This window comes from Pan paniscus, chromosome 2 (genome assembly GCF_029289425.2).
Source record: "Pan paniscus chromosome 2, NHGRI_mPanPan1-v2.0_pri, whole genome shotgun sequence".
In the NCBI taxonomy this organism is placed as follows: Eukaryota; Metazoa; Chordata; class Mammalia; order Primates; family Hominidae; genus Pan; species Pan paniscus.
The window spans coordinates 184,592,970-184,620,177 of NC_085926.1; the positions used below are offsets into that span (position 1 = coordinate 184,592,970).

At 42.3% G+C, this 27,208-nt stretch overlaps 1 protein-coding gene across 1 annotated transcript; it reads left to right on the forward strand.

Moving 5' to 3' along the window:
* The first annotated feature begins 366 nt into the window (after positions 1–366).
* Positions 367–27,208, forward strand: KNG1 (kininogen 1). The gene is made up of 11 exons (XM_003806631.5): positions 367–743; positions 3,531–3,641; positions 5,852–5,936; positions 8,502–8,674; positions 10,659–10,766; positions 14,907–14,991; positions 15,864–16,036; positions 22,467–22,574; positions 22,696–22,782; positions 24,887–24,964; positions 27,071–27,208. Exons 1-11 carry the CDS (start codon positions 549–551, stop codon positions 27,149–27,151), a joined length of 1,284 nt encoding a protein of 427 aa, XP_003806679.2. The 5' UTR covers positions 367–548; the 3' UTR covers positions 27,152–27,208.

The following is a 27,208-nucleotide window of genomic DNA, read 5'->3' on the forward strand; positions in this document are numbered from 1 at the left end:
CCCCTGTGCATGAGCTTCTTAGGCATGTAATAGAATTAATAGCAGTCTGCTTCTCTGCAGGTAGGTATCCTGCAAAGAAACTTTGTATGAAATGTGTCTGCACATTGTACTCATCTTGCATTGTTTACCCATGTAGTGACCTTCAAAAATGGCTTTGCAAAAGTCACAGGGGAATAACCGAGTTAGTAGGCACTTTTTTCCCCTCCTTCATCAGATTCTGCTCTGATTTGCTACATAAAGTTGTATAATCACCTGGAAATATGCACTGTGCTGCCACGTGATTTTCAAATGCAAATGAGCAGGTTAACAACCCCAGTGTTGCAATGTTCTAGCTGTAAATATGTTTGGATAACCCAGCAGAGCCACTTAACCTTTGGGAACAAGGCAACTAGCGCCTGGCAGCAGGAATCCAACCAGTGCCCTGAGTTCTGAGGCAGAGAGGAGGACAGAAGAAACAAGAGGCTGGAGATTGTCAAATTCAGTATCCCAGTTGGCTCTTGATTCTTGGTGAAACCATCCCTCAGCTCCTAGAGGGAGATTGTTAGATCATGAAACTAATTACCATCCTTTTCCTCTGCTCCAGGCTGCTACTAAGTTTAACCCAGGAATCACAGTCCGAGGAAATTGACTGCAATGACAAGGATTTATTTAAAGCTGTGGATGCTGCTCTGAAGAAATATAACAGTCAAAACCAAAGTAACAACCAGTTTGTATTGTACCGCATAACTGAAGCCACTAAGACGGTGAGTGAATTGTGTTTAACCTTGAAGTCACTTGGGATTTGTACTATCACTAGGAGCCCAGGCCTTACACACACACACACACACACCACCACCAGCACCCACCACCACCACCACCACCCACCACCCACCACCATCACCCACCACCACCCACCATCACCCACCACCCACCACCACTCACCACCATCACCCACCACCATCACCCACCACCATCACCCACCACCCACCACCACCACCACCCACCATCACCCACCACCATCACCCACCACCACCCACCACCACCCACCACCATCCACCATCACCCACCACCACCCACCATCACCCACCACCCACCACCACTCACCACCATCACCCACCACCATCACCCACCACCCACCACCACCCACCACCACCCACCACCCACCACCATCACCCACCACCCACCACCACCACCACCCACCACCATCCACCACCACCAACCACCACCCACCACCACTACCATCCACCACCACCCACCACCCACCACCATCCACCACCACCACCCACCACCCACCACCATCACCCACCACCACCACCGCAACCACCACCACCGCAACCACCACCACCACCACCATCCACCACCACCCACCACCCACCATCACCCACCACCATCACCCACCACCCACCACCACCACCACCCACCACCATCCACCACCACCCACCACCCACCACCACCCACCACCCCTCACCACCCACCACCATCCACCACCACCAACCACCACCCACCACCACTACCACCCCTCACCACCCACCACCACCGCAACCACCACCACCACCCACCACCACCACCATCCACCACCCACCACCACCCACCACCATCACCCACCACCCACCACCACCCACCATCATCACCCACCACCACTCACCATCATCACCCACCACCCACCACCACCACCACCCACCACCACCCACCACCACCACTACCACCCTCACCACCCATCACCACCACTACCACCCCTCACCACCCACCACCACCCACCACCCACCACCATCACCCACCACCCACCACCCACCACCACCACCATCCACCACCACCACCCAACCACCACCACCCACCACCCACCACCACCGCCACCCACCACCCGCCACCATCACCCACTACCAAATATGTGATCATCAAAGGTAGAAGCTTACAACTTGTGGACAGACAGATACCACTCTCTGGCCTGGGGTGGGAGGACAGAGTATGACTCGTCCTCAGGCAGGTTGGCTTCCTGGATGATCAGAGAAGTAGAATCTAGGGTGAAATGAAACAAAAGTAGATGGAGAAATCTCAACAGGACCAAGTAGAGAGGGAGAATTTAGGAATTTAGTTAGACTGCAGCAAAAGAATTCACTGGGTCTCTGGCCCTAGGCTAAAAACTATAGAACTCCAAACCTTAAATGGGAGGGGGTACTTCATGGGGCATGTCTAAGAGGAGTGAGGAATGAGGTTAATGTGATTCTACGGAATTAGACAGAAGTCTGTATGGCTGAATGTACCGGGTTTAACAGCAACGTTTTAGTTAGTTTTTGATATTATTGCCATGATGCACTCCAGCAGGAGACAAATCCTGGCAGGATGCATGGTTCAAAGAAATACCAATCTTTCAAGAGTATGTTTAAACAAATTTCACTATAAAAGACTATATCTCTGGGAATGTCAAGCAATTGGTTACTTTAGCAGAAAAAAAAAACTAGCCATGTGACAACATGGGGATAAAGGAAAATAAACACAGTGGACATGTTATTTTTTCTGAAAGTAAAATTGAGCCATTTTCTTTCATAATCTAGTACAGTCATGTGAGAAATTCTGCTTCATGGTGATCTCAAGCAACAGTTTATTGGTGGTGTGGTACCCAGTAGATTGTGGGTATGGTTGTAAATATACTAAAAAACATTAAATTGTATGCCTTTAGTGGGTAAATTTTATGGCATGTAAATTATATCTCAATAAAGCTGTTTAAAAAAGAAAAAGTAGGAAACAAAATAAACCAAATAAAAGTACTAAAATCACCCATAATTAATTCCACCATACAGAGATAACTGTTAACATTTGTTGAAGGTTTTCTTGTTTGCTTTTTCTAATTTGTAAAAGTCATATACGTTCATTAGGGGAAAAAGACCACTTAGAAATGTTTTCTTGGGCCGGGCGCAGTGGCTCATGCCTGTAATCCCAGCACTTTGGGAGGCCGAGGCGGGGGGATCACGAAGTCAGGAGATCGAGACCATGGTGAAACCCAGTCTCTACTAAAAAATACAAAAAAGTAGCCAGGCGTGGTGGAGGGCACCTGTAGTCCCAGCTACTCTGGAGGCTGAGGCAGGAGAATGGCGTGAACCCGGGAGGCAGAGCTTGCAGTAAGCCGAGATCACGCCACTGCACTCCAGCCTGGGCGACAGAGCGAGACTCCGTCTCAAAAAAAAAAAAAAAGAAATGTTTGCTTGAAGAAGAATGTGAAAGATAATTATAATCTCACCACTGACAGACAAACATTTTAACAGCTTGCTGTGTATCTTTCCAGACTTTTAAAAGACATAGATTTATATATAAACCAGTTTTGACAAAAATGGGCTAATACTATGCATACTGCTTTGTAACCTTTAAAAGTACATTGTGAATATATTATAAACATTCTTTCACATAAATGTTTATGATAGAAATATAAATATATTTTAAGTGAATGCTTTGCTGTCAAGTCAAAGATCAATATTCCTAACTTTACCGGAACCCACTAGAATTATTTGCTGTCGGGTCAGTTGGATGAACCCTAAGTATCTTTGGCTGCTTTTCAGGTTGGCTCTGACACGTTTTATTCCTTCAAGTACGAAATCAAGGAGGGGGATTGTCCTGTTCAAAGTGGCAAAACCTGGCAGGACTGTGAGTACAAGGATGCTGCAAAAGCAGTAAGTGTATTGGCCATTCTTGGGCCTTCTGTTTTCTCCGTTGACCCTGCCAGATTTTTTTACTGATGCAGAAATGATGGCTATTGGTGAGCCTGTTTATGAGAAATGCAAATAAACATTCCAATGTGTAGAAAAGTCAGATGCTTTATATCTGTGTTCTTGTATAGACAGAAAAATCATGGAGAAGCCAGCAGTTAAACATGGAGAAAGCCTTTCCATGAGAAGGGGGCTCTAGTGTCCAGCCAGAACATGTGGCTCAGACTCCAGAGAGATAACAAATTGACATCTGGGCCAAGCCAAAGAGCTGGCGAGGGGAGGGGGTGGGTGCTTCCATTGCACAACGTTAAGTGCAAATCTTGACTCTGCCTTCCATTAGCTGTGTGATAGCGGGGGAGCTGTGACCTCTCAGAACTGGCACTTTCTGCTGTATATGGGAGATAATATTGACCTCATCAGGTTGTTGGAGGATGAAATCAGATGAATTATGCAAATAACTTTGATAACAATGGCTATCTTAACCAAATGCCTAACATATAGGCCTGGCACACCGTAGGTGGTTGTTTTGCTTTTTTTTTTTTTTTTTTTTTTTTTTTGAGCCAGAGTCTCGCTCTGTCGCTCAGGCTGGAGTGCAGTGGCGCGATCTCGGCTCACTGCAAGCTCTGCCTTCCGGGTCCACGCCATTGTCCTGCCTCAGCCTCCTGAGTAGCTGGGACTACAGGCACCCGCCACCACGCCTGGCTAATTTTTTGTGTTTTTAGTAGAGACCGGGTTTCACCGTGTTAGCCAGGATGGTCTCAATCTCCTGACCTGGTGATCTGCCCGCCTCAGCCTCCCAAAGTGCTGGGATTACAGGCGTGAGCCACCACGCCCAGCCATGGTTGTTTTGCTTTAATTAAGAAAGATTTCAGACAGTATCTGCCTCAGAAGCAAGCCTCTCTTTTCATGGATTGATTCCCTTCCTTTATGTCAGAACATAAAAGATGACTGCCAGTCATCTGCCATTACCAAAGAGTACTGAACTCCAAGTCAGGAGTCTAGGATTTTGCAGTGCTGATTCTCCCTTCACAGTCATCTCATCTGTAAGATGGGGATAAGTAGCTGCCGTGCTCTGTACTGCCTGCTTCTAGGGGCTGTGTGGACAAAGGGAGGTGTGCTTTATCCTGATGGAACAGTATCTGTCACTTAGAACCAATGGATATGACTGAAGAATGAAAAGACAAAACAAAACAAAAACACTGTTCAACAATAACAATTAAACAGCTGCCTATTATTAAGTGCCTGCTGTGTGGCGGGCCTCTAGTAGGCATTTTGTGTGTGTTTGCACACATACTGTTCACAACAACTCTAAGAGATAGATGTATCCCATCTCCTACAAGACGGGTAAACTGAGACTCCAAGAGTCAAGGGGACATGACAGAGTTAACAGCTAGCAAGTGACAAGGCTGGAACTGAATAACATTTTGATGCCAAGGTCCTTGCCCTTTCTATTAAGTTAAACTGATGTTTATGTGAACAGTATTAACTCACTGAAGTTGAGTGGTAGATAAGAGGAGTGTTTAGCAGGCTGGTTCTAGACCTCTGCATCCATTTTGGTTAGAAAGAAATAGCTCCAGGGCTCAGCCAGGTGCAGTGGCTCACACCTGTAATCGTAACACTTCGGGAGGCCGAGGTGATTGGATCATTTGAGGTCAGGAGTTTGAGACCAGCCTGACCAACGTAGTGAAACGCTGTCTCTACCAAAAATACAAAATTAGCTGGGTGTGGTGGCACGTGCATGTAATCCCAGCTACTTGGGAGGCTGAGGCAGCAGAATCACTTGAATCTGGGAGGCAGAGGTTGCAGTGAACCGACAGATCGCACTGTGGCACTCCAGCCTGGGTAACAAAAGCAACACTCTGTCTCAAAAAAAAAAAAATAGGAAACAAAAGAAAAAAGAAATACCCTCCAGGGCTCAAAACAAAGACTCAAGCTTTAAAACCTCACCATTTACACTGTCTTTCCTCCAGCATCTCATGAATATCAGTGGCTTATATAAAGTAATCATTAGGCTATTAAAAAAATTTATTCTCATGTCTCAAAACTCTTTTGGTAAAATCTTCACAAGTTTTGTTTTGTTTTGCTTTTTAAGGAAAGCCACATTTAGCAACAGTATTAGGTAGACTTTCCCATCTGAAAGATTAAGATAAATGATCTCTTTCTTTTCTTTTTAGGCCACTGGAGAATGCACGGCAACCGTGGGGAAGAGGAGCAGTACGAAATTCTCCGTGGCTACCCAGACCTGCCAGATTACTCCAGGTGGCTGGTTTATCCTCTGGCACTGCCCTGGTGGGAAATTAACCATTTCTGTGAGCCAGGAACACAATCTTGACCAGGCTCTGCTTGCTCCCAGAGGGTGGCAGTAGTAAAGCCATTTGCAGAGTTAGGGAGCATTGGGTGGAGCGGCAGAGCCCGGAGGTTGAGCCAGGCTCGTGACCATCATCCCCTTAGGACTATCCCAACTCTTCCCGTGTGCTGCATTGTACCCAGTGTGTGCAAGGGCTCAATAGAAGGACCAGAAGACATAAGACCTGCCCTCCATTGCAGGCAGCATCTCAGATTGAGGAGCGCATAGGCTTTGAGGGCAGACCTGGCCTGGAATCTTTCAGAGCTCCTTGCCTTCTTGCCTCTCCTTTTCCTTGTCTAGAAAAGGGAGGTAAGAGTACTTCCCACTTCACAGGACTGTTGTGAGGCTGAAATGAGATGATCTGCCTGGAGGTACAATCATAATAACATACTAACATATTAATCATAATAACATATTAGCAACAATCAGGATAAAAGTAATAGCTAAGATATATTGAGTCCTTATGTCCCAGCCATGACTCAAAGCACCTTACATGTATTATCTTCTTTTTCTTTTTTTTCTTTTACTGATACATAATATTTTACATATTTATGAGGTACATGTGAGTGTTTTTTACATGCACTGAACATGTAATGATTAAGTCAGGGTATTTGGGGTATCCATCACCTGGAATAGTTATCATTTCTATGAATTGGTAATATTTCAAGTCCTCTCTTCTAGCTACTTTGAAATATACAATATATTGTTGCTAACTATAGACACTCTAGTCTGCTATGTAACATTAGAACGTATTTCTTCTATCTAACTATAATTCAGTACCTATTCACCAACCTCTTCATTTCCCCCTTCTACCCCCTTACCCCGCTCAGCCTCTGGTATCTGTCATTCTCTTCTCTTCTCTAACTCCATGTGATGGTTTTAGCTTCCACATGTGAGTGAGAACAATGTGAAGTTTGTCTTTCTGTGCTTGAGTTGTTTCACTTAACGACCTCTAGTTCTGTCCATGTGGCTTTAAATGATATGATTTCAATTCTTTGTTTACGGCCAAATACTATTTCATTGTGAGTATATATCAAAATTTCTTTTTTTTTTTTTTTTTCATTTTGAGACAGAGTCTCGCACTGTCGCCCAGGCTGGGGTGCAGTGGCACGATCTAGGCTCACTGCAACCTCCCGAGTTCAAGCAATTCTCCAGCCTCAGCCTCCTGAATAGCTGGGATTATGGGCATCGCCACCACGCCCAGATAATTTTTGTGTTTTTAGTAGAGATGGGGTTTCACCATGTTGGCCAGGCTGGTCTCGAACTCCTGACCTCAGGTGATCCACCCGCCTCGGCCTCCCAAAGTGCTGGGATTACAGGTGTGAGCCACTGTGCCTGGTCCCCCACATTTTCTTTATTCATTCACCTTTTGATGGACATTTAAGTTGATTTCATGTCTTTGCTATTGTGAATACTGCTGCGACAAACCTGGGAGTGGAAGTACCCCTTTGATAGGCTGATTTACTTTCCTCTGGGTAGATGCCCAGTAGCTGGACTACTGGATATATGGTATTTGGTGTTTTCATTTTTTGAGGAATCTCCGCACTATTTTCCATAGTGGTTGCACTAATTTACATTCTTACCAACAGTGCATTAGAGTTCTCTTTTCTCCATGTCCTCCTGGCTGTGTTTGCTGCTTACATGGCAGGCAGCGAGAGCTCCGTGGTGAAGAAGTCCAGGCTCCCAGGGGGTCCCTCCAGGTGTGCCACTCACTCTGCAGCTACGTTCCCTTTTTATGGACTTTGCCTCTATTGACCAGTAGGTTAGGGCTATCTGTTATGAACATTACTTGATAATTTAATACAAACTCTTTTTAATAATAGCCATTCTAACTGGGGTAAGATGATATCTCATCTCATAATGGTTTTGATTTGCATTTCCCTAATGCTTAGTGATATTGGGCATTTTTTCACATACCTGTTGGCCATTTGTATGTCGTCTTTTGAGAAATGCCTACTGAGATCATTTGCCCACTTTTTAACGGGATTACTTGTTTTTTTTAATTGGTGAGTTGATTGAATTCCTTGTATATGCTGGATGTTAGTCCCTTGTGGGATGCATGGTTTGCAAATATTGTTTTTCTTTCTTTTTTTTTTTTCTTTTGAGACACAGTCTTGCTCTGTCGCCCAGGCTGGAGTGCAGTCGCATGATCTCGGCTCACTGCAACCTCCGTCTCCTGAGTTCAAGTGATTCTCCTGCCTCAGCCTCAGCCTCCCGAGTAGCTGGGACTACCACATTCAGCTAATTTTTGTATTTTAAATTTTGCAATTTTGTATTTTTAGGAGAGATGGGGTTTCACCATGTTGGCCAGGCTGGTCTCGAACTCCTGACCTCAGGCGATCTGCCCGCCTCAGCCTCCCAAAGTGCTGGGTTTACAGGCATGAGCCACCACGCCCAGCCTCTTCTTTGTTTAGGGCAGTGTATGCGAATGCTGATTGCGATCATTAATGCTGTGTTTTTGTCTGCTCTTTGTTAAGCCGAGGGCCCTGTGGTGACAGCCCAGTACGACTGCCTCGGCTGTGTGCATCCTATATCAACGCAGAGCCCAGACCTGGAGCCCGTTCTGAGACACGGCATTCAGTACTTTAACAACAACACTCAACATTCCTCCCTCTTCACGCTTAATGAAGTAAAACGGGCCCAAAGACAGGTTTGTTCTTTAATTCTCTAAGTAGCACAGTATTATTAAAATTTGTTAGATCTTTACATTTAAAATGTATGATTGCATGGCTGGTGGTGTTTTCATGTGACTAGCACAGGAAGCGAAGAGCTTTCTCCTTAGTCAAAGTGAGTCGATAGTGCAATACGTAAAGTGAGAAAAGATGTCGAATCAGACCCCCTTCCTTTGACGTTTGATTTTAACAAATGGGTAATCGTCATTACAGGCTCTTCCTAGAGACAATGAAAAGGAAAAGTCATACCGGCCTTAGGAATTTTTTTTTTTTTTTTTTTTTTTTTTTTTTTTTTTTTGAGACAGAGTCTCGCTCTGTCACCCAGGCTGGAGTGCGGTGGCGCGATCTCGGCTCACTGCAAGCTCCGCCTCCTGGGTTCACGCCATTCTCCTGCCTCAGCCTCCTGAGTAGCTGGGACTACAGGCGCCCGCCACCACACTGGCTAATTTTTTTTTAGTATTATTATTATTTTTAGTAGAGGCGGGGTTTCACCATGTTAGCCAGGATGGTCTCAATCTCCTGGCCTTAGGATTTTAAGAAAACTATATTATCACCTAGCCATCATGAGTTAAACACAGCTCCAAAATATTAAATTGTGTCTAAAATGGTCGGCATGGCTTTCTGGGTACCCACTAAGTTACAGTGGTATCATCAGAAAAAAAAAAAAGTATATATCCGTAATTTTTTTTTTTTCTGACAGTCTCACTCTGTTGCCTAGGCTGGAGCAGTGGCGCGATCTTGGCTCACTGCAACTCTGCCTCCCAAGTTCAAGCAATTCTCCTGCCTCAGCCTCCCAAGGAACTGGGATTACAGGCGCTCATCACCACGTCTTGCTAATTTTTGTATTTTTAGTAGAGACGAGGTTTCACCATGGTGGCCAAGCGGGTGGTCTCAAACTCCCAACCTCAAGTCATCTTCCCACCTCGGCCTCGCAAAGTGCTGGGATTACAGGCCTGAGCCACTGCGCTCAGCTACAAATCCTCTTAATGATTCAGTACACCCAGACTTTTCTTTTTTTTTTTTTTTTTTTTTTTTGAGAGAGAGTCTTGTTCTGTTGCCCAGGCTGGAGGCTGGAGTGCAGTGGTGCCATCTTGGTTCACTGCAACTTCCACCTCCCAAGTTTAAGAGATCTCCTGCCTCAGTATCCCAAGTAACTGGGATTACAGGCACCCACCACCACGCCCGGCTAATTTTTGTATTTTTGGTAGAGACAAGGTTTCCCCACGTCGGCCAGGCTGGTCTTGAATTCCTGACCTCAGGTGGTCCTCCCGTCTCGGCCTCCCAAAGTGCTGGGATTACAGGCATGAGCCACCACGCCCGCCCCTCCCAGACTTTTCTGATAGTTGACTGGGTCTCTTGTATTTCAGCCTCTTATTATGAGTGATTCCCTTTGGTTAGTAACATTCTCTGCATTTAATAAACCTTACAACTTGCTTTCATGCGAGCATGCTTTACTCAATTATGTCCGTATAGAGCTATCATGGTGGGAGGGGCCCAGAATAAAGTAGAAGAAATCTTACTACTTGGTAACCTGGGAGCCTGAGGACCCAAGAGTAAAGACCACTCCCCTCTAAAGTTTTCTTTATCCGTCTAGAAGGGCATTATTATTTTATGAAATTCAGTAAACATTTCTCTCTGCAGCCTGGCAGAGGAAATATTGTTAGAATTCACTTAAGGAAATCCATGTTCCAAAACTGGCTGAAAAATAGAAAAATATATATATTGCTTGTCATTTTCAGATGGCTAGCGGTGTGTGTGTGTGTGTGTTTGTGTGAGAGATGTGAGACTCTTGAGGTGCTCAATGTTTATTCAGCATTTTTTTGCCTAGTAATAATAATAATTTATATTTCTTGGGCACTTATTATATTGCCACACTGTTTTCTAAACTCCTCATAACATTCATATCCCACAGCGAATAATGTTTAAACTGCCCTTTAAATATTCAATCTGAAATTGTTTCAGGTGGTGGCTGGATTGAACTTTCGAATAACCTACTCAATTGTGCAAACAAATTGTTCCAAAGAGAATTTTCTGTTCTTAACTCCAGACTGCAAGTCCCTTTGGAATGGTGTAAGTAGGCAAAAATTTAATGATAAAGTTCTTAGCATTTTGTTTACATTTTGATGGTAACTATTAAGCTGGGTGGGAAGACCGTCACGAAAAGTTTAGATGACATTCAGCAATTCATATTCACATTTACTTGGGAAGACTAAAGCTCATGTCACTGATCAAGCTGCCTTACCTAACTGGCCAAAGAATCCGCACAGCTAGCAATAAGTATTTTTTTATAACTTTATTTTATTTTATTTATTTTTTGAGACAGGATCTCAATCTGTTCCCCAGGCTGGAGCACAGTGGTGTGATCTCATCTCACTGCAGCCTCCACCTCGCAGGTTCAAGCTATTCTCCTGCCTCAGCCTCCCAAGTAGCTAGGACTACAGGCGCCAACCACCACGCGTGGCTACTTTTTGTATTTATAGTAGAGACAGGGTTTTACCGTGTTGGCCAGAGTGGTCTCGAACTCCTGACCTCAGGTGATCCGCCCGCCTTGGCCTCCTAAAGTGCTGGTATTACAGGCATGAGCCACCGTGCCTGGCCAGCAATAAGTATTTACAGAGTATAACCAGGGACTACGAATAGATAAAATGCTTGAACTGTCAAGTGTATCTTTGTTATGTCTCCACACTTTCCTATTTCCTTTTCTTCCCCAGGTGCTCAATGCCCATATGGTGTTCCCTTGCTCTACCCAGGGTTATTCTTCATGTCAAACTTTTCTCTGTTTGTTTTCTCATCTTCCCTTCCCTACCTTTATCTTTAATAAACAGACCCTGAGTCTCTAGCCCTTAGTGGTCCTTCTTAGCATCGTATCTTGTTATCTGAACCAAAATTATATTAAAATGGTGTATCTCAAGGTAGTAGTAGCTAGCGAATGTTAAGATGGCTAAGACATGATATGTGCCCAGGGATGTTTGCATTTGAGCAGAAGACTGTGCTTTAGCCAAGGAAATGCTGCAAGTCCTTTGATCTAGTAATTCTGCTTCTAATTCATTTATATGGGAAATCCAGACCATAAGATGTTAATGTCAGTTGTTTTTTAATAGAAAAATATTGTAAACAAATAGTTTATGCAACATTAGAGAATGGTTAAGTAAATTACAGTATATCTATACAGTAGAATATGATACAGCTATCAAAAATTTTTAGTTTTTAGTGACAGTAAAACGGTTACAATGTTAAGTAAAAAACAAAAAAAGTGGGATACAAAACTATACATACGGATTTATTTAAATATGTAAAATAAATGTAAATACAAAAAGGTGATGGAAAACAAATTATGACAAAATATAGAATGTAGTTAACTTTCAGTTGGAATTGTGGGTGCTTTTTCTTTTTTGAGAAGAGGTCTTGCTCTGTCACCTTGGCTGGAGTGCAGTGGTGCGATCTCGGCTCACTGCAACCTCTGCCTCCCGGGTTTAAGCAATTCTCATGCCTCAGCCTCCCTGAGTAGCTGGGATTACAGGCGCCTGCTGCAACGCCAGGCTAATTTTTGTATTTTTGGTACAGATGGGGGTTTTGCCATGTTGGCCAGGCTGTTTTCGAATTCTTGATCTCAGGTGATCCACCCACCTTGGCCTTCCAAAGTGCTGGTATTACAGGTGTAAGCCACTGCATCCGGCCGCTTTTTCTGATTCTCTATATTTTTTGGAATTTTTTGATATTTCCCGAGTTTTCTAATTGAGCATGCATTTATTTCATAATTGGAGAAAAAAGTAAAAAGGACACTATCAAGAGAGTAAAAATACAACCCACAGAATGAGAGAAAATATTTGCAAATCATGTATCTGATAAGAGTTTAACATGCAGAATATATAAAGAACCTCTTTTTGTTCATAAAATAACAAGTATTAGAAAGGGCATGGAGAAATTAGAACTTTTGTACATTGCTGGTAGGACTGTAAAATGCTGCAGCCATTATAGAAAATAATTTGGCAATTTCTGAAAAACTTAACTATAGAATTACTATGTGACCCAGAAGTTGCACTCTTAGGTATATGCCCAAAAGAACTGGAAATGCATATTCAAACACATGTTTATACATGAATTTCTATAGCAGCAAAATTCATAATAGCCAGAAAGTCGAAACAACCCAAGTGTCTATCAATAGGTGAATGGATAAACAAAATGTGCTATTATATATACACAATGAAACACTGTTCACCCTTTAAAAAGAATGAAATTCTGATACATGCTACAATGTGGATGAAGCTTGAAAATATTATGTTAAGTGAAATACACCAGACACACACAAAAAATATTGTATGATTCCACTTATATAAAACACCTAGAATAGGCAAATTCAGTCAGAGACTATTGGAGTTGCTAGAAATGTAATGTAGGCTTTTCTCTTTTTTTTCTTTTTTTTTTTTTTTGAGACGGAGTTTTGCTCTTGTTGCCCAGGCTGGAGTGCAATAGCGCGATCTTGGCTCACTGCAACCTCCGCCTCCCGGGTTCAAGTGATTCTCCTGCCTCAGCTTCCCGAGTAGCTGAGATTACAGGCATGTGCCACCACGCCCGGCTAGTTTTGTATTTTTAGTAGAGATGAGGTTTCTCCATGTTGGTCAGGCTGGTCTCGAACTCCCAACCTCAGGTGATCCGCCTGCCTCGGCCTCCCAAAGTGACTTATCACACAGCACCTGGCTATGTTTGTTTATTATTCTTTTTTCCCCTCACTTCTGGAGACCTAGGCATAGGTCTTTCTATTTGTTTGTTCTATTTGTTTTTCTCCCTCTGTTTTTAAATTATGAAATCATGTCGAGTCAAAAATTAACTTAGAATGCTGTTCTAATAACATTATATGGAATTCTCATTTTTGTTATTTTGTTTTTTTTTTCCTTATCCAAGAAAGACCCTAACTTTATTGGCAAGCATGTTTGTATTTCCAAGTATATTGTTTTTGTTTGTTTAAACATATTATGAATTTTTAGAGATTATTTTTTCTTTTTGGTGCTGAGGTGAAAGAACATACCCTGTATTGTTTCTGCTTTGTAAAATTTATTGGATCTTTTTGTGACCTGGTGTAAAAACAATTAAAAATATTTGTATGATACTGGCCGGGCACGGTAGCTCATGCCTGTAATCCCAGCATTTTGGTGGGTGGATCAGTTGAGATCAGGAGTTCGAGACCAGCCTGGCCAACATGGCAAAACCTCATCTCTACTAAAAATACAAAAAAATTAGCTGGGTGTGGTGGCACACGCCTGTAATCCCAGACACTTGGGAGGCTGAGGCAGGAGAATCACTTGAATCCGGGAGGCAGAGGTTGCAGTGAGCTGAGATTGCGCCACTGCACTCCAGCCTTGGCGACAACGAGAGACTCCATCACAAAAAAAAAAAAATATATATATATATATATATACACACATATATATACACACACACACACAAATACATACAAATTTGTATGATACTTATGAAAGTATCATTTAAAATCATATGTAGCATATGAAAATACCATTTAAATAAATCTTTAATATGTTATTCAAATCTTCTATGTTCTTATTTATTTTTTATTCACTGGCCCTGTCTTAGATTTGTAATTGCATACTAAATTTTCCCACCATATTATTTCTATCCATTTCTATTCACGTGTAATTTTTTCTACTTTAGGTATTTTGATTCCATGCCTTCTGGTCTACGCTTTTGAAAAATAAAATTATGATTTTTACTACCTTTATGAATGAGTGTTTTGTTATCCTGAATTTTACTTTGTCCAATATTACTAATACTGTAGTTCCTGCTACGTTTATATTTGTCTCACGTAGCTTTGTTCTTCTTTTATTTTTAAGCTTTATACATTGTTTTTATTATAAGATGATTCTTGAAACTGTAATACATTGATTTGGTGTTTTAACAGTCTGAAAGTCTTACCTTATTTTTTTAGAAATTTACCTTTTTACTTACATGGCTGTTATTTCTGTACTAGATCTTCCTGCTTTCCATGTGCTCATGTATATGCATGTATTTGTTGATGCTATTGATACTATTACCTTAGTATCTCTTTTGCAGTAAGACTATGTTTTGCTTCTTTCTTTTTTTTCTATGCAGTGATTTGGAAAGTACACATCCTATTCTTCAATTTTACTAGTTGTTTACTTTTAAGACTCTAAAAAATGTTTTTAACTGAGCACTTATATGCTTTTTAAAAACCAGGATACCGGTGAATGTACAGATAATGCATACATCGATATTCAGCTACGAATTGCTTCCTTCTCACAGAACTGTGACATTTATCCAGGTAAGGAATAACACATGTTGGCACCGCAATAGAGGAATAGTGGTCCCAGACAACTGGCTGAGTCTTTTCCTATAAGTTGGATTTTGGTTCCTGTGATATACTCCAAAGTCTGTGTAACCTGCAGACACGGATGCACCCCTTGATGAGAACACTGTACCCCTTCCCTGCCCAGTTGTACTGCAGCTCAGACTGTTCTTGTCAGAATGGTTTATGAAGACAGAAGGGAAATGTATGACCCCTGGGCAAAGTTGGCCTTTGGGTACAATGCCATCTGGTCTCTCTTCTCTGTAAGTTGTCCTTAAGTCAGATGTTGTAAGTTGAAGAGACCTGTATTTTATTTCTAAGCACTCAGAATAAAACCCTTTCAATTAAGGTGGTTTTTTCCTGCTTGTTATAATGGGAAGAAATGGAGATAGTGTGAGTTTGTGGTCAGGTCAGTGTTTCTTATAACAAGGGTGTGCTTTTCTTATACTTGGAAAACGTTTGTATGCGTTCCACGAGTAGTCTGAAGCTGCCTGTTCATCAGAACCATAGCACTTAAACTTTTCTCATGAGAGTCACTCCTTTAAATTAAGCATTGCTTTTTACAGTTTCCATCAAAAATGCAAAAATTCAGGAAAAGTGTAGCGTTTTGTTGGAGTTACTCGCATCTTCCTATTGAAAATGTTTCCCTAAGTACACTGTGCTCTGAGGAGGGGAAAAGAAGAGAGGCAGGAAGTGAAAGTCAGACAGACAACCTTCCCCCACTCACTACTGGGCCTGGGCTCCCATGTAGCCCCTTATACATGTGGATGCTGGTTCTTGTGCAGGAGGGATGCTAGGCCAGGCTGCTACTTCAGTGTACATGCTGACTTAAAACCTGATCCTTTCAGGGAAGGATTTTGTACAACCACCTACCAAGATTTGCGTGGGCTGCCCCAGAGATATACCCACCAACAGCCCAGAGCTGGAGGAGACACTGACTCACACCATTACAAAGCTTAATGCAGAGAATAACGCAACTTTCTATTTCAAGATTGACAAGGTGAAAAAAGCAAGAGTACAGGTGTGTAAACTATACTACAAAAGCAGTAACACTATAGTCTATGTGCAAATTGCTGACTAATTTTGCCACTGATCTTGGCTCTGGATTGGGAAACCATACATTTGATAATGTGATTTGGTGCATTAGATTTGGTAAATTAAGTGCCAATCTCCCTGTATGCTTCATCCCGGACAAGTATGTTACAACATTCTCTCTGTTTTCTATATGTAAAGGACTGAGGTGAGGATCAAATAAGTTAATATATGTCAAATCACTTTTTCAAACTCTAAAATGCTATATAAATACAATAGCAGCTGGGCGCGGTGGCTCACACCTGCAATACCAGCACTTTGGGAGGCCAAGGCGGGTGGATCACAAGGTCAAGAGATCAAGACCATCCTGGCCAACATGGTGAAACCCTGTCTCTACTAAAAATACAAAAATTAGCCGGGCGTGGTGGTGCACACCTGTAGTCCCAGCTACTCCAGAGGCTGAGGCAGGAGAATCGCTTGAACCTGGGAGGCAGAGGTTGCAGTGAGCCGAGATTGCGCCACTGCACTCCAGCCTGGCAACAGAGCGAGACTCTGTCTAAATAAATAAATAAATAAATAAATACAATAGCAACCATGATATAATTAATAAAATTCAGGGCTAGGGCCAGGAAGACTTACGCTATGTCTTTCTGGACTCATCTCTCATTATAACATCACATAATGTCTTGGGCTCAGCCATATCAGTCAATCCATCATTGCCAAGGCTCCACGCTTTCTTGCCTCCATGTCTTTCACCCACTGTTCTCTCTGCCTGGGATCCCGCTCTCCTGCAAATGTACCCTCTGGGGATTCATCTCTCCTTTCATGCCCTATCAATAGAAGACTGACAGGAGTGTCTTCTGGGAGTCAGGAGACTCAGTTCCACCATACCATCTGCCGCTCACATCCCAGATCACTCTGGGTGGTCATTCAAACGTTCTAAGCCTTTGTGGCCCCGTCTGTAAAATGAGTGACTGTATTAGAAGAGCCTACATTTTGCCGGGCAGAGTGCCTCATGCCTATAATCCCAGCACTTTGGGAGGCTGAGGCAGGCAGATCACCTGAGGTCAGGAGTTCGAGACCAGCCTGACCAACATAGAGAAACCTCGTCTCTACTAAAAATACAAAACTAGCCAGGTATGGTGGTACATGCCTGTAATCCCAGCTACTCGGAAGGCTGAGGCAGGAGAATCACTTGAACCCGGGAGGCGGAGGTTGCAATGAGCCGAGACCGTGTCATTGCACTCCAGCCTGGGCAACAAGAGCAAAACTCCTTCTCAAAAAAAAGAGAAGAGCCTACATGTCTAGCAACTCCAATAGTCTCTGACTGATGTCATTATGGACAGACCCCTATTTTAGAGACTAAAAATTGGCTTCCCTAAATACAAGCTAAATAAAAATAATCAAAATAGAGCCAAATTGTTACAGCAAGCCAACATAATCCTCATAATCTGGTGAAAAAATTCTCACTAAAAAGTTCATACTTTTGGCTCAGAATTGAATTTCTAGGAATCTAAAGTAGGAGTCTTTATATACAATGATATTCACTGCAGTTTTAAGTATAACAGCAAAAATAGTAAACTGTCAAAATGATTAATATGAGAATGATTAGATCATGTCTGGCATATCCTCAGAATAGAGTGTTAAGCAGCAACTTAAAAGCATCTTTGTGCGGAGCTCTTGATATGGGGAATGTCTTGTGTTATAATATTCAGTGAAAAAAAGGAGGCATAAAATTGAATATACATGATGTTATCAGTTGTGTTATTTTAAAGTACAGAAAATAATGTGGGAAAAAAAAGTGGCTCACGCCTGTAATCCCAGCACTTTGGGAGGCCGAAGTGGGTGGATTGCTTGAGGTCAGGAGTTTGAGACCAGCCTGGGCAACATGGTGAAACCCCATCTATAATATTAGGTTGGTGCAAAAGTAGTTGTGGTTTTTGCCAAAGTAATGGCAAAATCACAATTACTTTTGCACCAACCTAATAAAAATTCCAAAATTAGCAGGGTGTGGTGGTGCACACCTGCAATCCCAGCTACTCAGGAGGCTAAGGCACAAGAATGGCTTGGACCCGGGAGGTGGAGGTTGCAGTGAGCCGAGATTGTGGCACTGCACTTCAGCCTGGGCGACAGAGTCAGACTTCACCTGGAAACAAACAAAAAAACGAATGCCTCATAGTCATAGTGGTGATTTTTAGGTGATGGAATAACACTACTTTAATCTTTCTAATTTTCTGTGTTACTTTTGTAACTGAAAAAAAGTAAACAAACTAGATTAAAGTAAATCAAAACTGATACTTTGATCTCTCTGCTACTTGAGCACTTGTTTCTATCCCAGACACGACCACCCTCTCTCTCTGATTTCATTGCCATATGACCACATTAGGTTTACTTGAAAGGGACGCCAATCTATGCTATTCATGCTTTTTTCAGCTTTAACTTCTCACTTTATATTTCTGCTTTCTTGTGAAATTCTTTTATTCTTTTTTCGTTGTTGTTTTTTAAGAGAGACGGGGGCCAGACATGGTAGCTCATGCCTGTGATCCCAGTACTTTGGGAGGCAGAGACAGGAGGATCACTTGAGCCCAGGAGCGAGACCAGCTGGAGCAACATAGCAAGACCCTGTCTCTACAAAAAAAGAATTAAAGGCCAGGCGTGGTGGCTCATGCCTGTAATCCCAGCACTTTGGGAGGCCGAGGCAGGTGGATCACCTGAGGTCAGGAGTTCGAGACCAGCCTGACCAACATGGTGAAAAACCATCTCTACTAAAAATACAAAAATCAGCTGGGTGTGGTGGTGGGTGCCTATAATCCCAGCTACTCGGGAGGCTGAGGCAGGAGAATCACTTAAACTCGGGAGGCGGAGGTTGCAGTGAGCAAAGATCATGCCATTGCACTCCAGCCTGGGTGACAAGAGTGAAACTCCATCTCAAAAAATAATAAAAAAAAAAAAAGAATTAAAAAATTAGCTGGGTATGGTGGTATGTGCTTATAGTCCCAACTACTTTGGGAAGCTGAAGTGGGAGGATTGCTTGAGACTGGGAGGTCGAGACTGCAGTGAGCTGTGATCGTGCCACTGCACTCCAGCCTAGTTGATAGAACAAGACCCTTTGGGCAACAGAGCAAACAAAAAAAGAGAGAGAGAGAGAGATGGGGGTCTCACTATGATGCCCAGGCTGGACTCAAACTCCTGGGAGCAAGCAATGTGCCCATCTCAACCTCCCAAGTAGCTGGGATTACAGGCGCACACCAATGCACCCAGCTCCCTTATTCTTTATTCTGAATGTTGTAGGAATAGGCCACCATGTATTGTATGTCAGAGGTTTGCCATCAAAAACAGAATCACTCATTCTCAAGCATGAATATCTAGTCTTCTTAGTAGTTACAGTTTTCTCTGTGGATTAATGAATCAACATTCTAGTATGCATATGTGTCTACATTAAGGATGTCAGGGCGACACAAAGAGGTAACCCATCAGATAGTTGCCAAGTCAATCTGAATATTGCAAGAATTTCAAACTTACTTTAGAGAGATGAATCTTTACTGATTTTTGCATTTAAAGAGAGCAATTTGGTTGCTTGGACATAGTCACCCAAGGCAACCTTGATGGAAGCAGCCAATTTACTGGAAATCAATTAAACATATGATGAATTTGCTAAAAGCTAGTCTCCAAAATGACCAATTTGCCAAATTGCTAAATATTTATAGTTTTAATCTTGCCTTGGGTTTGCACATTTAGTCCTGTTTGGATGCATGTTGATTCCACGTTGGGTTCATATTTCAGATATGAAACACTTCCTGAATCTTCCATTTTCACACATTAGTGATTGCAGTTTCATATAAGTTTTATTTTGCCCTGCCACCACTGCTGCTGTCCCCAAGGCTGTTGATGCTCCTGTCTGCCTCTGCTGAGATGAATAAACTTCCAAGATCTGTGTGTGCACATGCAGAAATTTTTCCTTTGACAAAGTCCTAGGAATGTCAAATAATATGTAGATATATAAGACTTGATGCAAATTGCCAGAATCACCAAATATTTGCAATGATGCCAATTTACATTCACATCACCTGGCTATAAGACACCAGTTGAGGCCAGGCATGGTAGCTCATGCCTGTAATCCCAGCACTTTGCGGGGCCGAGACGGGCGGATCACCTGAGGTCAGGAGTTTGGGACCAGCCCGGCCAACATGGTGAAACCTCATCTCTACAAAAAACACAAAAATTAGCCGGGCGTGGTGACACTTGCCTGTAATCTCAGCTACTTGGGGGCGCTGAGGCAGGAGAATCACTTGAACTTAGGAGGCGGAGGTTGCAGTGTGTGTCACTGCACTCCAGCCTGGGTGACAGAGTGAGACTCCGTCTCAAAAAATAAAAGAAAAAAGACACCAGTTGAGGATCTTAATTTGAATTCTCTTCCTACCAGCAGTGACTGAGGCTGCTTGATTCCTATGCCTGGCCAATGCCACGTATCATCAATTTTTGTTTTCATCTTTGCCTGCATGGAAGGCTAACAATGATGTCTCATTGCTTTTTTAATGTGCATGTTTTTGTTTATTAATGAAGTTAAACTTTTTTTTAGGCTTAATGACCGTTTTAACTTCTCTGAAATACCTGCTCATGGCTTTTGTCCATTTTTTAGTGTTGGGCTTTATATTCATACAGACATTGATTCTATATCATAGTTTTCCCAGCTTGCCTTTCTACTTTGCTTATTGTGATTTTTCAGAAGCAGTTTTCATTTTTCTCTAGTCAAGTTTTAATATTTTCCCCTTCCTTCAGATTTCTTTCCTCTGCTTTTCACCTAAGAAAGGCCTTCCTCATCCTGGGTTTTGGTGAATATTTATTTATTTGTTTTAGTTTAGTTTTTTTTTGTGTTTGTTTTTGTTTTGTTTTGTTTCCCGAAACAGAGTCTCACTCTGTCACCCAGGCTGGAGTGTAGTGGCGTGATCTTGGCTCACCGTAACCTCTGCCACCCAGGTTCAAGCGATTCTCCTGCCTCAGCCTCCCAAGTAGCCGAGATTAGAGATGCTTGCAACCATGTCCGGCTAATTTTTAGTATTTTTAATAGAGGGATTCATTATATGTTAGCCAGGATGGTCTCGAACCCCTGACCTCAGGTGATCTGCCCGCCTCAGGCCCCCAAAGTGCTGGAATTACAGGCAGGAGCCACTATTCCCGGCCAACACATTTAAATACTATGATTTAATACTAAATAATTTGGTTGAGAAATTGGGCCACAAAATATTTAATGGAAGATAGTGTTGAGTAGTGATTAAAACTGTTGCTAGAGATTAAAATAATTTTTTTTTCTTTTTGAGATGGAGTCTCACTCTGTCACCCAGGCTGGAGTGCAGTGGCATGACCTCAGCTCACTGCAACCTCCGCCTCCTGGGTTCAGGTAACTCCCCTGCCTCAGCCTGTCAAATAGCTGTCAAATTACAGGTGTGCATCACAAAGCCCATCTAATTTTTATATTTTTAGTAGAGGTGGGGTTTCATCACGTTGGTCAGACTGGTCTTGAACAGCTGGCCTTAAGTGATCCACCCGCCTCAGCCTCCCAAAGTGCTGGAATTGCAGGCATGAACCACCACGCCCAGCCTAAAATAATTTCTTAATATTAAAAATAGTAAGAGAACAATAAAAACCCCAAATAATTTTTCTAATTACAAAATTTAATCCACATAATTTCTATAGTAGTACTAACTCAGTATTTCACCAATTCAAGATTTGGCAGGACAATAAGGCATATTTTAAAACATTTTAAGTTTTTCTTCCTATTCCTATTAGATTATTAGATATTACAACTTGAGCCCTTGAATTACTAGTGAATTTAACAGCTGTTGGACAATAAAACTCAAATAAATACATAAATAAATAAAAATTATAGGCCAGGCATGGTGGCTCATGCCTGTAATCCCAGCACTTTGGGAGGCCGAGGCAGGTGGATCACCTGAGGTCGGGAGTTCGAGACCAGCCTGACCAACATGGAGAAACCCCATCTCTACTAAAAATATAAAATTAGCCAGGCATGGAGGTGGGCAACTGTAATCCCAGCTACTCAGGAGGCTGAGGCAGGAGAATTGCTTGAATCCGGGAGGCGGAGGTTGCGGTGAGCCGAGATCGTGCCACTGCACTCCAGCCTGGGCAACAAGAGCGAAACTCCATCTCAAAAAAAAAAATAAAGAAAATTATAGCTTGCTTATTTCTTCCCCCACTTAGAAAAGGAAATGGGACCAACCGATAGCCAAATATTTTAAATATGCATGCCAAGCTTTAATGCCAAACGTGTACTTTTTTGTATGTAACTCTCTAAGTTGGTCAATTAAAATTTCAAGATTCTCCCTTAACATTTCTTAAAGATAAATGATTTATTATGCAAATATTTTTAAGCATTTACTTTGTACTAATTAATTTTTCAGGTGGTGGCTGGCAAGAAATATTTTATTGACTTCGTGGCCAGGGAAACCACATGTTCCAAGGAAAGTAATGAAGAGTTGACCGAAAGCTGTGAGACCAAAAAACTTGGCGTGAGTAGTCATGCACCTGTCTACTTTTTCACTGGAAGCCTATTTGATGTTTTTAGAATCATTTGTTTAAATGTCTCGTGAATAACACTGTCTCTCTTTCAACTTCTGTTTTCATGGATAGCAAAGCCTAGATTGCAACGCTGAAGTTTATGTGGTACCCTGGGAGAAAAAAATTTACCCTACTGTCAACTGTCAACCACTGGGAATGGTATGATTCTAATTACAGTCAGCGTGGGGTCAGTTCTGCTCATTCTGAAAATCCATATTTGGGGGCTGAAAATGAACCATTACTGAAATGAATTGGGGAGCTATCTTTTTTAAATGGGGAGTAACTCTCACACTTCTGTGCTGATCTCTGTTTAATGGCTAGAAAGGAGAGTAACAATCCTCCTGATCACTTCTCACACATTGTCAGTGTCTCAGTGAAGCTTCTATAGACTCTCTCCTAGTGCACTGCAGTCCTGCTGTGGGGGAGCAACATTGGCTATGCCAGGTGTACCTGAGGCCAGATACAGCACTCCACTGCATTCTGCTGACATGCAAGGACCATGTGAAAAATGCATGGCTGGGCGCGGTGGCTCACACCTGTTATCCCAGCACTTTGGGAGGCTGAAGCAGGCAGATCACCTGAGGTCAGGAGTTTGAGACTAGCCTGGCCAACATGGTGAAACCCTGTCTCTACTGAAAATACAACAATTAGCTGGGTGTGGTGGCGCCTGTAATCCCAGCTACTCAGGGGGCTGAGGCAGGAGAATCCCTTGAACCCAGGAGGTGGAGGTTGCAGTGAGCCGAGATCCTGCCACTGCACTCCAGCCTGGGCAATAAAGAGCGAAACTTTGTCTCAAAAAAAAAAAAGAAAAGAAAAATTCAGACTCGCAAACCCCACTTCACAGCTACCGAATTTTAACCAGATCCCCAGGGGATTCATATGCATGAATCAAGTTTGAAAAGCATTCGTTGATGTCATCTTTCTTTTTTAAGTCTTAAAAGAACTCTGGGAGGTAGTAACACTTTCCCTATTGTCAAGGATGAGACACTAAAAATTAGAAAGACTCTGAGGTCCTGAGTGAATAATGACATTATCAAATGCTTCCTCTATCCCAGGCACTATACTGAAGGTTTCACCCACATTTTCGAGTCCTCCTTATAACTCTGTGAGGCAGGTGCTGTTATTATTTCTATTTTACAGAAGGGAAAAGTGAAGCTGATGGCACTTGGATTCAAATCTTGGTCAATTCAGAGTCTACCCTTTCCATCATGATGCTGATTACCAGTAGGGTCTGGCCGGACTCCAATGACCATGTTCTTTGCATCACCAGACACTGCTTCCAATTAACACATTCTCACAGGTAGCAAAAGTGTAGGTAGAATTAATCCACAAATCGACATATTTGAAGCAAGTTGCCTCTTTTCCCTCTTTTCTGATTTGGTCTTTTGTCGTGTGTAGGTATTTAGATGGTGTAACACAAACATTGTCCTCAGGTTGCATTTCAAGCTTGCGAATATGTCCTAATGTGCTTCAGCACAACAAAGTGATCATGGATACATGCTCCCTATATATTCAGTTCAGAAAGCCACTTAGGGCCTTTTAGGATAAAAGCAGTGATGGTGGTAATAACAGTAGTATCAATAATTAAATACTGTGCTCAGTAAAAACATAGGCTCAGAAGCTACCCTAGAGATTAGCTAGTTCAACCACCCAGATGAAGCAAAAACACTCCAGCTTATTTTACAGTTTTTTTTATTGTTGTTTGGCTGGGTTTTTTTGGGTTTTTTTTGTTTTGTTTTGTTTTGTTTTTTGTTTTTTTTGACAGAGTCACTGTCGCCTAGGCTGGAGTGCAGTGGCGCCATCTCAGCTCACCGCAACCTCCACGTCCTGGGTTCAAGCAATTCTCCTGCCTCAGCCTCCTGAGTAGCTGGGATTACAGGCATGTGCCACCATGCCCAGCTAATTTTTGTATTTTTAGTAGAGATGGGGTTTCAGCATGTTGGCCAGGCTGGTCTCAAACTCCTGACCTCAAGTGATCTGCTCGCCTTGGTCTCCCAAAGTGCTGAGATTACAGGTGTGAGCCACCATGCCTGGCTATTTTATGGTATTATTAAGAACAATAATTAATGTCCACAAATTTTAAGATCAATCAAAAGACAAAAAATTTATTCACCCTTTCTGGAATGTTAATATAGTATTTAAAATCTGGCAAACACCTCCCCCATTGTAAACTAAGATAGCATTGCCAGATCTCAGTGTTTTTTTCTATCATCAATAGCATGATTTTTGCAGTAATACATTCATCTTAATATTTTCTGTTTAGATCTCACTGATGAAAAGGCCTCCAGGTTTTTCACCTTTCCGATCATCACAAATAGGGGAAATAAAAGAAGAAACAACTGTAAGTCCACCCCACACTTCCATGGCACCTGCACAAGATGAAGAGCAGGATTCAGGAAAAGAACAAGGGCATACTCGTAGACATGACTGGGGCCATGAAAAACAAAGAAAACATAATCTTGGCCATGGCCATAAACATGAACGTGACCAAGGGCATGGGCACCAAAGAGGACATGGCCTTGGCCATGGACACCAACAACAGCATGGTCTTGGTCATGGACATAAGTTCAAACTTGATGATGATCTTGAACACCAAGGGGGCCATGTCCTTGACCATGGACATAAGCATAAGCATGGTCATGGCCACGGAAAACATACAAATAAAGGCAAAAAGAATGGAAAGCACAATGGTTGGAAAACAGAGCATTTGGCAAGCTCTTCTGAAGATAGTACTACACCTTCTGCACAGACACAAGAGAAGACAGAAGGGCCAACACCCATCCCTTCCCTAGCCAAGCCAGGTGTAACAGTTACCTTTTCTGACTTTCAGGACTCTGATCTCATTGCAACTATGATGCCTCCTATATCACCAGCTCCCAAACAGAGTGATGACGATTGGATCCCTGATATCCAGATAGACCCAAATGGCCTTTCATTTAACCCGATATCAGATTTTCCAGACACGACCTCCCCAAAATGTCCTGGACGCCCCTGGAAGTCAGTTAGTGAAATTAATCCAACCACACAAATGAAAGAATCTTATTATTTCGATCTCACTGATGCCCTTTTTTAATTTAAGTGGCTATGGGTATTTCTTTCATACTTTATTAAAGTATCAATATCCCTCTCTCCATTGTCCAGATGAAAATATCCTGATATAATGCACCAAAAACCGTGCAGCTTCGGAACAGTCTAAAGAGAAGTGGTGAGACTCCCAGTGGAGACACCATCAGTCTCCACGGACTGCATAAAATTGTGTGCCACAATTCTAACTCTTTTCTGAATCTTCTTCCCAAGTTTTCTAAACTAGCACAGTAAACAGACAAACTAAGGTGCCTTATGGCCTGCTGCAATTGGCTTCTCTGATAACAAATATGTACCTTACAACATATGTCATGAATTTGCCTACAAAGATTCTTGTCATTCTTAATAAACTGTGGCACTTGGTATTTGAATGTGTGTGAAAATAAGGGAAGTCAAGAGATTAAATGCTGAACTTATTAATGGAATAGAAATAATAAGGAGGCTGAGGCTGGAGAATTGCTTGAACCCGGGAGGCGGAGGTTGCAGTGAGCCGAGATCGTGCCACTGCGCTCCAGCCTGGGCATCAGAGCAAGATTCTGTCTCAGAAAAAAAGAAAAGAAAAGAAATAATAAGAAAAACTTCCAGATTTCAAAGTAACAAGAAAGAAGACAGGTTGGCCAAAGGGAGGAAAGGGGGGACATAAATTAATTGACTTTCTATTCCCAAAATGGGCTAGTTATATCAAATAAATACTCCCACTGCCCTTTCTGAGTGAGAGTGTTTCTCATAAGTCAAAAATTTCTGTTTACTCATTAACTACTCTTTGCAACAGGCTTTCATATAGAAGTATTCTGTTTATTTTTGCTGAGTCTAGATTGAGTAATTCTTAGTTTACAGAAGCTCCGAGCTTAATGATAAGGATGAAAAGCAGAGGGAGCAATACAGAAGCAGGCTTGCTAATAAAACTTTTTTAAATAATTGACAAGGGAATACCATGGAATGTGATGCAAAGTTTGTTCCGAAATTTTATGAGGAAATTATTCTCTAGTCTCACTTTATAGTCTTTTTGCTATGACTTTGAAGACCATTGATTTTTGAGAAGCAGAATAATAGGATTGCCTTTCATTGCCCTATAGTGCAAAGAAGGTATATGCTTTATAACCAATGTTGTACTTTTGCCTAGAAAAACAAGATATGGCTTTAAATAGCTACAATCATCTTTGGATGTATATGTCACTGCTGCTTCAAGTTATTGGATGCATTTGAACCTCTGAGTTTGTCTTTCATTTTAAATATTGTCTGTTCTTTTAAATAAACAACCACAGATGTCAGGAAAAAGTCTTACCTTGTCAACTGGTTGCTCCACTTTTTAAAAATGATTGAATGATAACATCATATTAACTGCGTTTTACTATACTTACAGAGTCACCTAAGGTCCTGCGAGTACAAGGGTCGACCCCCAAAGGCAGGGGCAGAGCCAGCATCTGAGAGGGAGGTCTCTTGACCAATGGGCAGAATCTTCACTCCAGGCACATAGCCCCAACCACCTCTGCCAGCAACC

Excerpts from the sequence above, each read along its gene's own strand:
- KNG1 (XM_003806631.5), top strand. The coding sequence starts at position 549 with ATGAAACTAATTACCATCCTTTTCCTCTGCTCCAGGCTGCTACTAAGT. Across the intron at positions 8,675-10,658 it reads TAAAACGGGCCCAAAGACAG|GTGGTGGCTGGATTGAACTT; the intron begins GTTTGTTCTTTA and ends AAATTGTTTCAG. Across the intron at positions 24,965-27,070 it reads AAATAAAAGAAGAAACAACT|AGTCACCTAAGGTCCTGCGA; the intron begins GTAAGTCCACCC and ends CTATACTTACAG.